The sequence below is a fragment of the Lepidochelys olivacea genome (genome assembly GCF_965140295.1).
Source record: "Lepidochelys olivacea isolate rLepOli2 genome assembly, chromosome: 8".
NCBI lineage: Eukaryota > Metazoa > Chordata > Testudines > Cheloniidae > Lepidochelys > Lepidochelys olivacea.
The window spans coordinates 35,448,554-35,462,580 of NC_140418.1; the positions used below are offsets into that span (position 1 = coordinate 35,448,554).

Here is a 14,027-nt window from a genome sequence, read left to right on the forward strand (position 1 = left end):
AAGTATAAAAATGGGGAGGGGGGAAGGATTTTTTTCCCAGGAAATGAAGGAAGATTGGGTGCAGGAGACAAACTTTTGGATCTGTGTATGTGCTGTGAATGCACACATGTAGCTGCAGTGAGGGGGTATTTTCCTGGGTAAAGGGATATAACTCTGGCATGTGAGTGAAGAGGAATGCTTTGTGTGATAAACACCCATTTTTTCATGGTCTGTGTGTATAAAAACATCCTCAATGTTTTCCACTTTGTGCATCTGATGAAGTGAGCTGTAGCTCACGAAAACTTATGCTCAAATAAATTGGTTAGTCTCTAAGGTGCCACAAGTACTCCTTTTCTTTTTTGCGAATACAGACTAACACGGCTGCTACTCTGAAAAGAGTAATAATGTGGCATTTCCCTGTGTGATGCAGTGCCTCTCTCCACCTCATGTGTGTACATAAGTGTGATGTGGCATGGCACAAGTCCAGCATAAGCGCATGTGAAAAGACATTTCCTCTTTCCCGGATGAGTAGGTGTGTGTGTGTGTAATGATGTGGCAGTTTCTTGGGTGAGTCCGGTTCCAGTAAAGCACTTTCAGTCCCCATCTGACCTGCCGGGAGCCATTTCTATGGAGTTCTACCCTGAGGCTCAGAGCTTCTCCCCAGAGATGAATTGGACTCCCACCGGGACTGGAAAGCTAAGGTATTACCTAAGCTGCAGGGTACTCTTTCACTTTGCTTCCTTTTCTCTTCAACCCCCCTCCCCTTCCCTGTCACTGAGTCACTTCCTCCCCCCTCAGCTCACAACCTCCCTTCTCACATTCATTTATGACACATTTTCTCAGTGATACTCTGTGTCCTGGTAATAAGCTGCACACAAATCCTGGTGCATTGTGAAGAGACTGGACTGCCCTGACTGGGGAATTTGACAGAGCAGGGGCAGGGTATAGAGCAGTAGTTCTCAACCAGGGATACGTGCACTCTTAGAGGTATGCAGAGGTCTTCCAGGGGTACATCAACTCATCTAGATATTTGCCTAGTTTTACAACAGGCTACATAAAAAGTACGAGTGAAGTTAGTACAAACTAAAATTTCATACAATGATTTGTTTATACTGCTGTATATACCGTACATTGAAATGTGAACACAATATTTAGATTCTAATTGGTTTATTTTACAATGATATGGAAAAACGAGAAAGTCAGTAACATTTCAGTAGTAGTGAGCTGTGACACTTTTGTATTTTTATGTCTGATTTTGTAAGCAAGTAGTTTTGTAAGCAAGTTGTAAGCAAGGTGAAACTTGGGGTACGCAAGACAAATCAGACTCCTGACAGGGGTACAATAGTCTGGAAAGGTTGAGAGGAAGGGAGCTGAGAATTTTTCAGTTTCTACTCTGGTTGCAGAATAAGTTCTTTGCTCAAATGTAATTTACATCACCTGAAATTAACGCAGTGTGCCCTGGCAGGAGATGGGATATGGTAGCATTGGGAGACTGACCCAGGCAGCTCAGAAGAGCTACAGTCCTCATTCCCTGCTTGATAAAGACAGGCAGGCCTCCCAGTTCAGGCTGACTTTGCTGTGGAGCAGTTGATTCCCTGACAGTGCTTCAGCAATTTGCACTTTGAGTGAGATACACAAGTGGCTGGAGGACCGTGGGGGGAGGGGCCCTCCAGTGGATTATTTAGAGCAACTCACACAAGCTCTGCACGGTCTGGGTTCAGTAACACATGTAAGCACACACGTAACGTTAAGCACATGAGCAGCCCCACTCACTTCACGCTAACTTCAGCTGGACTACACATGCTTGACATTAAACGTGTGCGTTGCTGAGTCAGAGCCCATCCTTCCGTTTCCCTTTCCCCCTCCTGACTCCTTCCCCAAACTCCCTCTAGGGGTGGCTGCTGGGTGTTGTGTTTACTCGATTTACATGGAGAGTTGAAGCTAGACACATTCAGACTGGATAGAAGGAAAACATTGTTAACAGGGAGGTAATTAGCCATTGGAAAAACTTAGCAAGGGTCGTGGTAGATTCTAAAGCTGACAATGTTTTAAATCAAGATGTTTTTCTAACTGATCTGCTCTAGGAAATATTTTGGACAAGTTCTCTGGCCTGTAAAAAGAAAAGGAGTACTAGTGGCACCTTACAGACTAATCAATTTATTTGAGCATAAGCTTTCGTGAGCTACAGCTCATCATTGGATGAATGCATCCGATGAAGTGAGCTGTAGCTCACGAAAGCTTATGCTCAAATAAATTGGTTAGTCTCTAAGGTGCCACTTTTCAGAGTAACAGCCGTGTTAGTCTGTATTCGCAAAAAGAAAAGGAGGACTTGTGGCACCTTAGAGACTAACCAATTTATTTGAGCATGAGCTTTCGTGAGCTACAGCTCACTTCATCGGATGCATACCGTGGAAACTAGTACTCCTTTTCTTTTTGCGAATACAGACTAACACGGCTGCTACTCCAAAACTTCTCTGGCCTGTGTTACACAGGAGGTCAGATCAGAGGACCCCCAGGGTTCCTTCTTTTCTTGGAATCTATGAAATTAGTGACACAATACTGGGCTAGCTTCTGGTTTCCCCTGAGTAGGGTGACCATATTTTCCCAAAGGGAGAACAGGACACCCAACAGGCCAGCCCAAGACTTCCCTCTCCCTCCCCCATGTGGGGCACCCTGAGGTCTCCCTCCCCCGCAGGGCCAGCCCAAACCCTCCCTGCCTCCTGCTTGCACAGGGCTGGCCTGAGGTCTTCCTTCCCCCTCAGCGCCCTGGGCCTGCCTGAGCCCCCCGCCACCCTTGCACGGGGGCTGCCTGAGGCCCCACTCTTCCCCTGGCCTAAGCCCAACCTGAAGCCCCCTGCACATGGGGCCAGCCCCCTGCCACCTGCCCGAGCCACTCTCCCTAGGCCTCCCGCTGGCACGGGGCTGGCATTGCTGCTCCCCCTCCACATTCCTCTGCGCCGCGCTAGGGGTTCCACCCCACTTTTTTGGCAAAACTGTGCCTTTGTCCAGTTTGCTCTTGCCCTGATCAGTTGGTAAGAGCAAATGGGACAAATGCCCAGTTTCGTCAGAAAAGTCGGGGCTGCCAAGAGAGGGCCAAAAAAGGGACTGTCCCAGCCAAAATGGCATGTATGGTCACCCTACCTCGATGAGCCACTAATCACTTGCCCCTGGGCTCTAGACCCAGCACTGCCTGCAGTGCTAGACTTTGGGCTGGCCAGCACACTGGATGGGCTGGGACCTGGCCATGGCTCCAGTCCCAGTTGTGCAACAGGCCCTGAGGGCAGTGCTTGCTGCCAGTAGCGGATTAGCCACTGGGCCAACGGGGGCGGAGGGGGGGAGCAAAGGAGTAAACGGGTAGCAGGGGGTGGGGAGCAGAATGAGATGGGACCATGGGTGGACAAGGGCTGGGCTGCGGGGGGAAGGGGCAAAATGGGGTGTGGCTGTGGGCAGGGCTGCAGGCAGAAGGGGCAGAACAGGGGTGGGACAACAGGCAGAAGGGGTGGAGTGGCCCCCTCCACTTGCTCTGGCCCAGAGCCCCACGAAACCTTAATCTGCCTCTGCAGATCCTTGATAAAGAAGTGGTAGGGACAGGTGTGGCTATACTGCCTTTGTAGACCCTGAGGGAAGCTACCTGCCTCTGCCCTGTGCAGACAGAACGCTGCAGGGTACCAGTGACCCAGCACTACCCCACGAACAGAATTTGGGCAAATGGAATGAAAAAATGATCTGCTAGCTTGAGCATCCTTGTGTGTTTAAACACCTCACTCAACGAACAGCCACTCCCACCCACAGGATGGTGAGCTGGCAGCCATTGTACCAGGCATTTAAATAATCCCTTTCTTCAGATAATCTGCTGGCAATTGGTGTCAAGTTGCCCGTGGATAATAATGGCACATCTGCTGTGCTGCTCTAGTTTTACTGTCAATGTTGTTTATACAAGATAGCTTCTGCAAGGTCGGAGAAAGCAAACTGCGCAGGTCTTAGCCCTTCCCCCACAGTGAGGGCTACAGGGTTCTTCCTTCTTGATAACCCAGGATGAATCCCACCCCTATCACAGAGGATCCAGAATGCACCATATTTCAGAGCGGCATTTCGGTGTTGCCCAGGTACTTCACAGTGCAGATAGCGGGCCCTCCGGCACGATCTCCCTGCTCTGGAGGATACCATGGAAGGGTCATTATGGGGCCGGGATCCAAAAGTGCCAGGGGAACAGGAGGGCAAGGGCTGGGTTCCACACCACAGTTCAGGACAGGAACGGAGGACCCATCGCACTGAAATTGTATTGAATGACACAGTCAAGTGAAGTGAACTCTAACCCTGACCCTCCCCTGCCTCTCCCTGTATCCAGAGTGATCAAATGGTGATTTTAGTGGAATTCAGACTTTTCCAATGTTCACCCAAACCAATAGGGTTCTGCTTGCTGATGCCTAGAACATCCCCGGGAATTTTGCAATTGATCAGCTGCAGCATTCAAAAGTTACCGGATTACCTCCAAACAGAGAAATGCCATTGAGTTGCAGGTGGGTTCTCACTTCACTTAGCCAAGTGACATCTGGGCAGTAACAGACTAGAATGGTTCAAATGACATGCTACATATGTCCAATCTGCTTTACTTCTCCACAGGTGAGGGTCCATCCTTCAGCAATGAATATCTCCAGCCTGAGCAGCCAGCCAAGGCAACACGAGCCTCCGGACTTGGCTGGATTCACTGCGGGCTCTGTTGTCCCGGGTGTGACCAAGAAGGCTGATGCCCTTCCCATGATCACGGTCATTGTGATCATGTTTGTCCTCTTGGCTGTTGTCATCATTGTGCTGGTGCGCTACGGCCCGCAGCTGTGCACATTGCAGGTCACCCTGTACCATGAGCCCATGCCGCAGGATCTGGAGAAGGGGGTGCACCTAACAGATTGGAAGAAACTGGGCTCCAAAAGGAAAAGCAGCATGATGCAGCCTGCTCAGAACTACCAGGGAGAATCGGGCAGCAATGACACTGCTGCGCTGAGTGTCCAGTGCTCCTGTAAGCACCAACTGCCCTGCTTAAACGCGGAGCCTAATGTCATAGAGATCACCTACCTGTGAAATGTCTCGTGGCGGGGCCGGAGGCCAGCTCTGGTCAGACAGTCGCCAGGGGGACAATGGCTCTGTTGGAGAATAGCAATGTTGGGAGTTGAGGATTGCCAAAGACTCACCAGTATTCCAACACTGTGGTTTTATTGCCTCATGATCCCCAGCGGCTCAGACGCACCCAATACTCAGTTGTGTGTCCCGGGCGAAAAGCAGCTTCAAATAAATAGATTTGGGTGGCTGTCACAATGTGCGTTTGAAACACACTTCGGTTCTTTCAGATGTGCACCCTGGAGGGACCAGACAGTGCCTGTTCCCAAGAGCTGATGGGGACCTGAGAAGGGCAGAGACAAGAAGGTAGATGATCCCTGCTTCTGCCTGCATGATACACCTTAACGATGCTCAGCGCTCATGAAGCACTTTACAGCAGCCCTGTCGGATAGGTAACTGCTGTCCCTTTCCTAGGCCATCAGCAGCAGTGGGAGGACTAGGACAACTCAGGAATTAATGACACAGAGTGCCCTTTGGTGCTGAAGGCAGAGAAAGCCCTGCTCCAACTCTAACCCCTCACTGGGAGCTCACTGCCTCACCCCTCTATCCAGAGTGAGCAAACAGGGATTTTTGTGGAAATCAGGCTTTTCTGGTTTTCCAGTTGTCACCCAAATCCATAGAGCTCTGCCCACTGATGCCTAGAATGGCCTCTGAAAGTCTGCAACAGATCGGCTGTGGTTTTCAGAAACTGCCACATGACAGATGGGCTAACAGAGAAATGCCGGCAAGTAGAGCGTAAGGCCTTGTTTTGCCTGGCCAGCACTCACGTGGGCAGCAACAAACTAGAACTGACCGGCACAATGGCACTAAGCCCAGCTGAGCAACCCATTTGTAATGAAGCCAGCTGGGACCGAAGCTGGGCCCAATGGAAGGGTCTGAGCGGAAAGCCTGGGAACTGCTTTGGAACTGCCACCACGGGGGCAAAACCCGGGTGGATCTGCTACATAGTCAGGGCAAAACTCAGCAGAAACACCAAGAGAGCTCCAAGAAAACATGTGTAAGACTCTCTGCTCCTCCTAGCCTAGCTCCAGGGCTGTCCTGAGGATTTATGGGGCCCTTCGCAGTATCGTTAAACTAGTGCCCCTTTGCTTCACTGAAGGCGGTCCCAGCCAGTGCCACTGACCCCAGTGCGTCGAGAGGGCACAGCCACCACCCCCGGCCACAGACCCCCCACAGAACTGTCCCCCATTGCTGACACACACCGACCTTTGTATGCCGCAGATGCTGCGGCAGTGGTTCAAGGCAGGCTTCACGGTGCCACATGGGGGCTGCATCTTGCCAGAGCCCACGGACCTCCTGCAGCCCCTAGCCACTCCTGGCTCACCATGAGCATTTTGACAGGAAGTACCTCTTAGTGGGGGTTATGAGGGAGAAGTGGGTGGAAAGATGTGTATAGCAGGAAACCATTGACTGGGAATGGTTTGAGGCAGAAGCTCAGTGGTGAAGCAGGCACAGAGGGTAGCTCTATGCATAACACTGTTGGCTTTTTCCCAATAAAGCTCCTTGGTCAGTGTTAGAAGGTGACTCTCTGTATTCCTTTGCCGCTGTTGCACAACATGGTGACCTCTCTGGGAGCCTTCTGAAGGCAAAGCTGGGGGTGGGGGTCGACAACGCAATGACCAGGCTTCTCCATCTCTGCCTGGGACACAGATGCTGAGGCTGGATTTCTGTAGCAGGTTGGTTCCTCACAGGGGAGACAGCAGGAAAAGCTGCTCCAGGAGACACAGTCCTCATCCATTTCATACATGGGAGGTTGGATGGCCCCAGCCCAGCCATGGTTACACTCACTAGGTGCAGGACTCCTGCGGGAACTCACCCACCACCAGGTCAAAGGCCCCAGATCACAAACTGCTTCCTCCTCTGCACCCATGACCCTGCCACCGTCCCCTCAGCACTCTGGCTCTGGGCTCCTAACCCAGCAAACACAGAAGTACCTTTGCTGTCAGTCTCTCACGCTGAGGTGTGCACCACACCCAGAGCATCTGAAAGGGGCTGGACTGACATCCTGGAGAGGCCAATCCACCTACATAACATGGCCAGCAGTAATGGAGGGCAGGCTCCGGGGCCTGTTTAGGCCTTGGCTGATCTCCAGGGCTGGTGATGTTACTCTGTTGAGATGTGGCTGCTAGAAACCAAATTGAACCACCAGGTCAGTTCACAACAGGCACTGAACAAACATGAGGAGAGCAACTGAGTCACTGGCTGCACAGCCACCTCACGGGGTTGTCGGGGAAGCCCTGCGTCTTCAGTAGCTTGCCTGGACGGTTGTAGAGGAGCCAGGACGCGCTGGCTCCCAAGCTCCGTGGGTCCTGGCTCAGCCATGGTTCTGAGACCAGGAATTCCAGCCTCCTGCCTCCTCTTCAGCCCAGCGGGGGGCTGCTGAGGCACCGGGACTCCCATGGCTCCTAGGCCAGCTGAGTCCCAGTCAGCAGCCCAGGGAACCAGCTGCCCCAGGCATCTGGAAGCTGTGGGGTCCCCAACTCAGAAAGAATCTGCACAGCACCACAGACGTGGTAAGCCCGGGGCTCTCCAACAACACACCAGGTGAGTGCCGAGGAGTCAGGCAGTTGGCAGGAAACCTGCCTGCGTTCCGTCCTAAATCCAACCATTGCCACAAACATTTTCCATTTTCATCAATCAACAAATTCCAAAGCAAAACTGTTTTTTGGGAACTTTTCTGCCCAGCTCTGCTATCAACACTTCCCTGAGCTGCCCCATTCCCTATGGAAACTTGTCATTACCTCAGTTTTCCTTTTATTATAAATAAATACAGCAAAAGAGGTGATACTGGCCAATGTACAATCTGCCAAGTCCTGCGGATCTTACTCAGCTTTTACTCTTTCCTTACTCAGACAGAACCCCCTGATGCTGACGTGACTGGGTGAAGCCAAGAAGTGCTCATCACCTGCCCTTCTCATTGATTTCGAGGGGCTCTTTGCCTGGGTGTGGAATGAGTAAAACCTGAGTAAGGACGTCCGGAACCAACACCAGGGGAATAGCACAGGAAGCATTGCAGACAGCTCTCTGACAGTCATCAGCTCTGCTCAACCCAAGTGATTGGCCTTCGCTGTACATTATTCTTAAGTGCAAGTCTCCCTGGAAAGCTCATAAGGAGACACAGGGAGAAGAAATGGGGGTGAAAGGCAGAGGAGAAACAGACAAAGTCTGATTAACTCTGTTTGTAAGATGAGACATTGTGACGTTCACAGTCCTGGGCGGTGCAGATACCAGCCAGTCACACTTCTCATCCGGGCAGGGAAGGGGTGAGCCAGCAGGTAACCCAGCAAACACAATAAACAAGCAGGAGAATGAGCTCAGGAAGTAACCAGAAGCAATCCCTTTTCCTCCTGAAAGATAATGCCTGAGAGCAGCTAGGGCTGGACATTGATTGTAGTCTGACACGTCTGAGTTCAGTGCTGCGGGATCCAATCAGCCAGCGTTTCTCAAATCTTTTACCATCAGGCCCCACTTCCATCAAAGCAGATGAACGCAGCCCTCCCCTTCCCTGCACTGGAGAGGATATTCACAGAGATGCACTGCTAACCAAATGCCAGGCTACTGATGCACATGCCGAGATAACAGCCTTTGCTGTGACACATGGCAGTGAGCTGGAGGCACTGATCTCAGGGCCCAGCAGTTGCCCAGATGGGGAAAGATCAACCCAAACTGGAGCCAGAAGGGATCTGCAAATCAACCCAGGGAACTGGGGCTCAAGGGGGGAAGAGAATGGGGAGGAAGGCATTAAGGGGAGAGCTCCAGGCCTCCCTGGCCTCTTCTCCTCCCCTCACTGCTGGCTGCTGCCCAGAGGCAGCTGGCTGCTGCCCCTCCTCCTGCCTGGAGGCTTCATGCTGGCTGGATCCCCTTCACTGGGCTCTGATGCTTGCTGGGTTCTGCTCGACCTCAGTGCATGGCTGGGTGTTGCAGGACTGGCAGCCCCTTCTTGGGTCTGAGGTGCCCCCTGGTGTGGGCTGCTCCCTTCGGGCTGGCTGGCTCCCTGGGTCTGAAGGGGAAAGGAACTAAGCAGCGACATCTCCCCCACACGGTCCAGCTGTAGCACCAGAGCGAGCTGCTGCTCCCAGCAGAGGGTGCCAATCTCTGGTACAGCCCCATCCCGCTCCTTTCTGACACATTGGGATCGGCAGTGAAATGGTTAACAATGATGACATGGTCATCGGCCTCATTAGGCTACAGAGTTGAGATGAATGTGGGGCTGTTCCCTGTCGCCGAGCCATCCTGCCAGGCTTCCTTCAAAGTCAGGCAGACTGCAGCAGTCCCACACTGCAGCAGTTCCACTCGGGTCCTCTTTTGGGGGTTTTCTTCTTTTCCCCCTGAAGGTCTAGAGGCCGATTTCTAATCAACTTTCCAAGTGTGAGCCAGAGTGCAGTCAAGGGTAAACAGATTTCACTCATTTCTCCATTGGGGCCCATTAGGTTAGGTTAGCCACTTCTCTTTTACTGCTACACCATGGAGAACCAGCTTGCTGCCTCTGTGGCTGAGTCCCCCATATGCCTGCAGGAGGAGCCCTCCTGACCTACATGCAGCTTGGAGGGAGCCGTCTATGTCTGAACGCCCTGAGAACAGAGAGAAAAGGCAGCCAGCAGGGGCAGGTACAGATGTGGGGACTCATCAGCCCAACAGGCTCTGGAATAGCCAGTGTCCAATTTGGAGCAGGGAGACAAGAGATGTGAGCAGGAAGATGGAGCCACTTACTGCCTCTCCATAGTGCCAGGCCTGTGCCCTGGGTCCAACCTCTGCTCCTTGAACCTGCAGGGTGTAGGGTTCTGTGGAGGCCACATGCTCAGCCCTGAACAGGAAAGAGTGGCAGCTTAGCTGGATTCACTCTCCAGTTGATACCTGTCACAGTTCAAGTCAGCTGCACACATATTCCTCATCTATGTTCCAGCAAGGGCACCACTCTTAGCTCTCCAGTTTCCCAGCTGTCACCGCTCTTGGGCAGAGACCCACGTCTCTTTCCCTCCTCACTGGGGTATTTCTGGGCTGCACATTTTGCTGCCTACACTGTGAATCCCCCAAGAGGCAGGTGCCTCAGCAGGACTGCTTTTCTTCTCATCAGAGACTGGAAACAGTGTATTTGCTCCAGTTAAGGTACCACTCAGCTCTTTCTAAGCAAGCACATTTATTCTTAAGGTAAAAGCATTACAGAGAAAACCTATTAAAAACAATAAGAATGTACATGCATGTTAATAAGTTTACCAGAGATCACCCCTAACTCCAGCAAAGGCTCTGGCAGCAGAATGGGAGGACCCAAGTAAGATGATATAAGTGCTGCAAAAGCATTTTCAACCCACAAAACGTGTCAGGTACCTTTTATATCTTGTTTAAAAGTGCTGTCAAGAATCTGTCAAAACAATAGATCAGTATATTGCCAAACTGTGCAAAACAGCTGACTCACATGAGAGTCAAATCTTAAGAGAGTAACTAATTTGTGATAGATTAGTAATAAATTGTGACAGTCTATACCCTTATATTCACTCTTTTTACAAGACTATGATACATTTTGTACAAAGCATGCCTTGTGAGGCATCATTTGAAAACCCATAATTTGCTGATCATGATTGTCCTGGTAAAATATGTGTGGCAACATTGTAAGTAAAGTTGTTAAATTCTACTGTATAAGACATGTTCCAAGTCTGGAGAAACAGCTTCAAACCAGTCTGCTGGAGACAAAAGGCTAGCCAACACCTCAGCAAGGTGTCAATATAATCAATTGGTCTATCACCTGGTTAAGTGATCATTCTTTGGCAGGAAGAAGGGTGTGAGTGAGAAATTTACATCTTAGCAGTGGAACAGCTAGAGGTTCCCGTCCAGACTTTCTGCCTCCTGAACCTCAGCTGGAGATGATTTTCTAAGAAGTGAGAACAGAGGACACAAATAATCTCTCCCTTCATCTCTATGCATGGCATTGACAACACTTGAAAGACAAAGAAAACATCTTTGGACTGGGGGAGATCCTGGCTGGAAGATTCAGCCAGTAAGACTGTTAGAACACGTGGTGAGAGAGACTTTTGCTTTGACTTCACTTAGCTTGTTAAGCTAGGCATTGGTTACAAAGAAATAAAAGGTAAAACACAAACTAATTCTGACTTTCATGCCTCATTACTTGTCATTACTTACCATCTATCTTTCTGTGGTTAATAAACTTGTTTCATTGTTTTATCTAAACCCATGTGTTTGGATTGAAGCTTTCGGGAGCTTCATTGGGAATAATAAGATTTGTGCATATCATTTTCTATTAATGACTTTCTAGGAGCTTGTATTGCCTGGGAGGGTGCTGGGCACATTTCTGGGGATGAGTCTGGGACTGGGAAGTGGTTGGTGTTACTCTGTAATGTAATTCATGGGTGGCTGGCTGGCTAGCTATAGCACTTGTACAGTATAGCTGGGGGTGATTTACATACTGGAGGCTGGGTATGAGCAGACCAGGAGTGGTTGCTCTCACAGTGAAGCAGTGTAAAAGGCACCCCAGGCTGGAGAATTGAGGGGACACAGCTGTTCAACAGTCGAGATTGTGCCCTGGGTAATGTCACATAGGGATGAAAGATGCAGCACCTTGAATGAGAAGGCTCAGAGCCCCACCAACTCTATTGTGAGCTAGAGATGTGCAATGCTAGTGAACAAACTCACATCCAAATGCGAAACATAAGTGGAGCAGACACAAATAATTCACCTAGAGAATCAGAGGAAATTATAGAGTTCCTAGTCCTCCACAGTCACCAGACTGGACTAGGTTGTGTTATAGCAGGGAGCTTAATAAACATAGGAGCTTCCTGGAGAAGGAGTTCTGTAGCTGCTCAAAGCATGGTTCCTTGTGTTTATGCCCTCACATGACCAAGATTTTGCCCATATGAGACATTAATATAATACAAAACAACAACATTGAATCGTTCATAAAGCTCAGACTAACACCAGCAGCATCACACAAACAAGCAGGAAATTAAATGCAAAATAGACTGTGGGGGATCAATGAATGTGCTACAAAGACTTCCTCAGCATTGTGTATGAGAGGAAAGCAAAATTGCAAGCAAGCATTAATTTAAACAGAAATTATTTTGGGGAAGTTCTGTGGCCACTGACGCATTCCTAGAATACCGGATATTCTGGTACTTCTGGGAACAGCATTGGCCTACCCTTGCTGGCATGATCCTGCCTTGGTTGGCGTGACCTTACACGCATGGTGCGTGCAAGGTCATGCTGCATGGGGGATGCTATGTTGAAGAGTGCATCACCCTGCCCCCGCTGGTGTGACCTCAAATGCACCATGCATGAGTGGAAATATCTTTAGCAAGCAGCTGCTGCACCCTCAGTAGCTCTCACTCCGCCTCCTCAACTTCCCCCACCCCCGTCCTTCCTGTTTCCTGTCCTTTTTTTTCCATTCCCGACTTTGATGCACGATTTGCATGCATGATTTATCCCTGTCATATAAGACGATAAATTTGCACACTAGGATCTGCAAATCTGTATTTATTCATGCCATATATAAGCAAATAAAAAACAATTCGTTTCCTCTATGCTTAAGGAAACTTTTTAATTTTAAGAATAACTGAAATGTACTAACATCAAGAAATTGAACTGTGCACCACCATTGGGTGGACCAGTATTAAACAGTGTTACAGCAGGTGATAGCCTTAGAATGTTAACCTTAGTCCTTTAGTTCATAAGGTCACTTTTCTTGCCTTTGTCCCGGTGAATTGAAACACAGCATCAGAGAGATCCAGAGACTGGCCAATGGCATTTTCAAGGATAAAATAGCAAGCAATGGCAGTCTCTCATTGGCCATCACCAATCCAAGGTATGTTTTAACGAGCCTGAGCTTTGAAAAGCTGCGCTCACGAGTCATGACTGTGACGGGCAGTCTGAGCAGAATCCTCAAAGCTATCCACGCATGAGGAAAAGTGTCCTTCAGCTCTGCATCATGAATGAATTGGAGAACTTGGAGTGGAGAGTGCTTCTCGTATGGCAAAATGTGATGGATGTTGTCCAATTCGACATAGAGGTCTGTGTCACTGAGGTATGAACATTCCCCATGTGTCAGCATCCAGTGAAGGTCCGTACAATTGTTCAAGAGTGTTTTCCTGTCTGCTGGCTGCTTACTAAGGTCATAGAAATGCCCCACCCCCACCCCGGTCTTTTTATGATGCTTCATTTATCTAAATCTTTCTTCGAGCAGTATCAACGAGTGAGCAAAAAAACTCCCTCTTGAATTTTTCTTCCCAACTTTCCATCACCTCATCTCTGCCCTTGTAACCAAACTGTCTCTTCTTCTGATGAATATGAGTTTCCTTGAAGACAGGCTCAACTCCTATGGAATACCTGAAACATTTTACTTCAAACATTCTATTTTCCCTTTTGTCACTAACAACAAAAACAGCACCCCAAGTCTGGAACCTACCAAGCCCGGCACCCCAAGGTCACCTGCCCCTAAATCTGGCCCTCAGTGTGGCAGATCCTGACCACCACCTCATCTGTCTGCAAGAAAGAGCCAGGGAAGTAAATCTTAAATTCAATAAAAACAAGAGGAGACTACAGGTGACTGCAGTGCCATGCATGGGATACTTGCTGATCTCGCCAGGGCTACAACCTGACCCTGAAAAGGTAAAAGCAATTCAGCAGATGCCCTCACCTAAAGATATTAAATCAGTCCAGAGACTATTAGGATTTCTCACCTGGCTAACAAATTTTTTTCCAAGCCTCTCAGATGTATGCAACCTTCTGAGGCAACTACTGGACAAAGTTGCAGTGTGAAGATGGTTATGCATGATCCAGCAGCTGGTGTCCAGCTATCCTAACCTGACATTCTATAAAGTGAACAAAGAGGCAATGTGATGCCAGTGAGATGGGCTTGGGGTATCACTCCTGTGCCAGGAATAGCCAATAGTATTTGCATCAAGGTCACTATCGCCAATGGACCAAAG

At 49.6% G+C, this 14,027-nt stretch overlaps 1 protein-coding gene across 1 annotated transcript; it reads left to right on the forward strand.

The window, feature by feature from the left end:
* Nucleotides 1–614: 614 nt before the first annotated feature.
* Nucleotides 615–5,376, forward strand: SMIM33 (small integral membrane protein 33). Its single transcript, XM_084636903.1, has 2 exons — nucleotides 615–680; nucleotides 4,603–5,376. Exon 2 carries the CDS (start codon nucleotides 4,624–4,626, stop codon nucleotides 5,056–5,058), a length of 435 nt encoding a protein of 144 aa, XP_084493029.1. The 5' UTR covers nucleotides 615–680; nucleotides 4,603–4,623; the 3' UTR covers nucleotides 5,059–5,376.
* Nucleotides 5,377–14,027: the final 8,651 nt, after the last annotated feature.

Coding starts and splice junctions, on each gene's coding strand:
- SMIM33 (XM_084636903.1), top strand. CDS start 4,624: ATGAATATCTCCAGCCTGAGCAGCCAGCCAAGGCAACACGAGCCTCCG.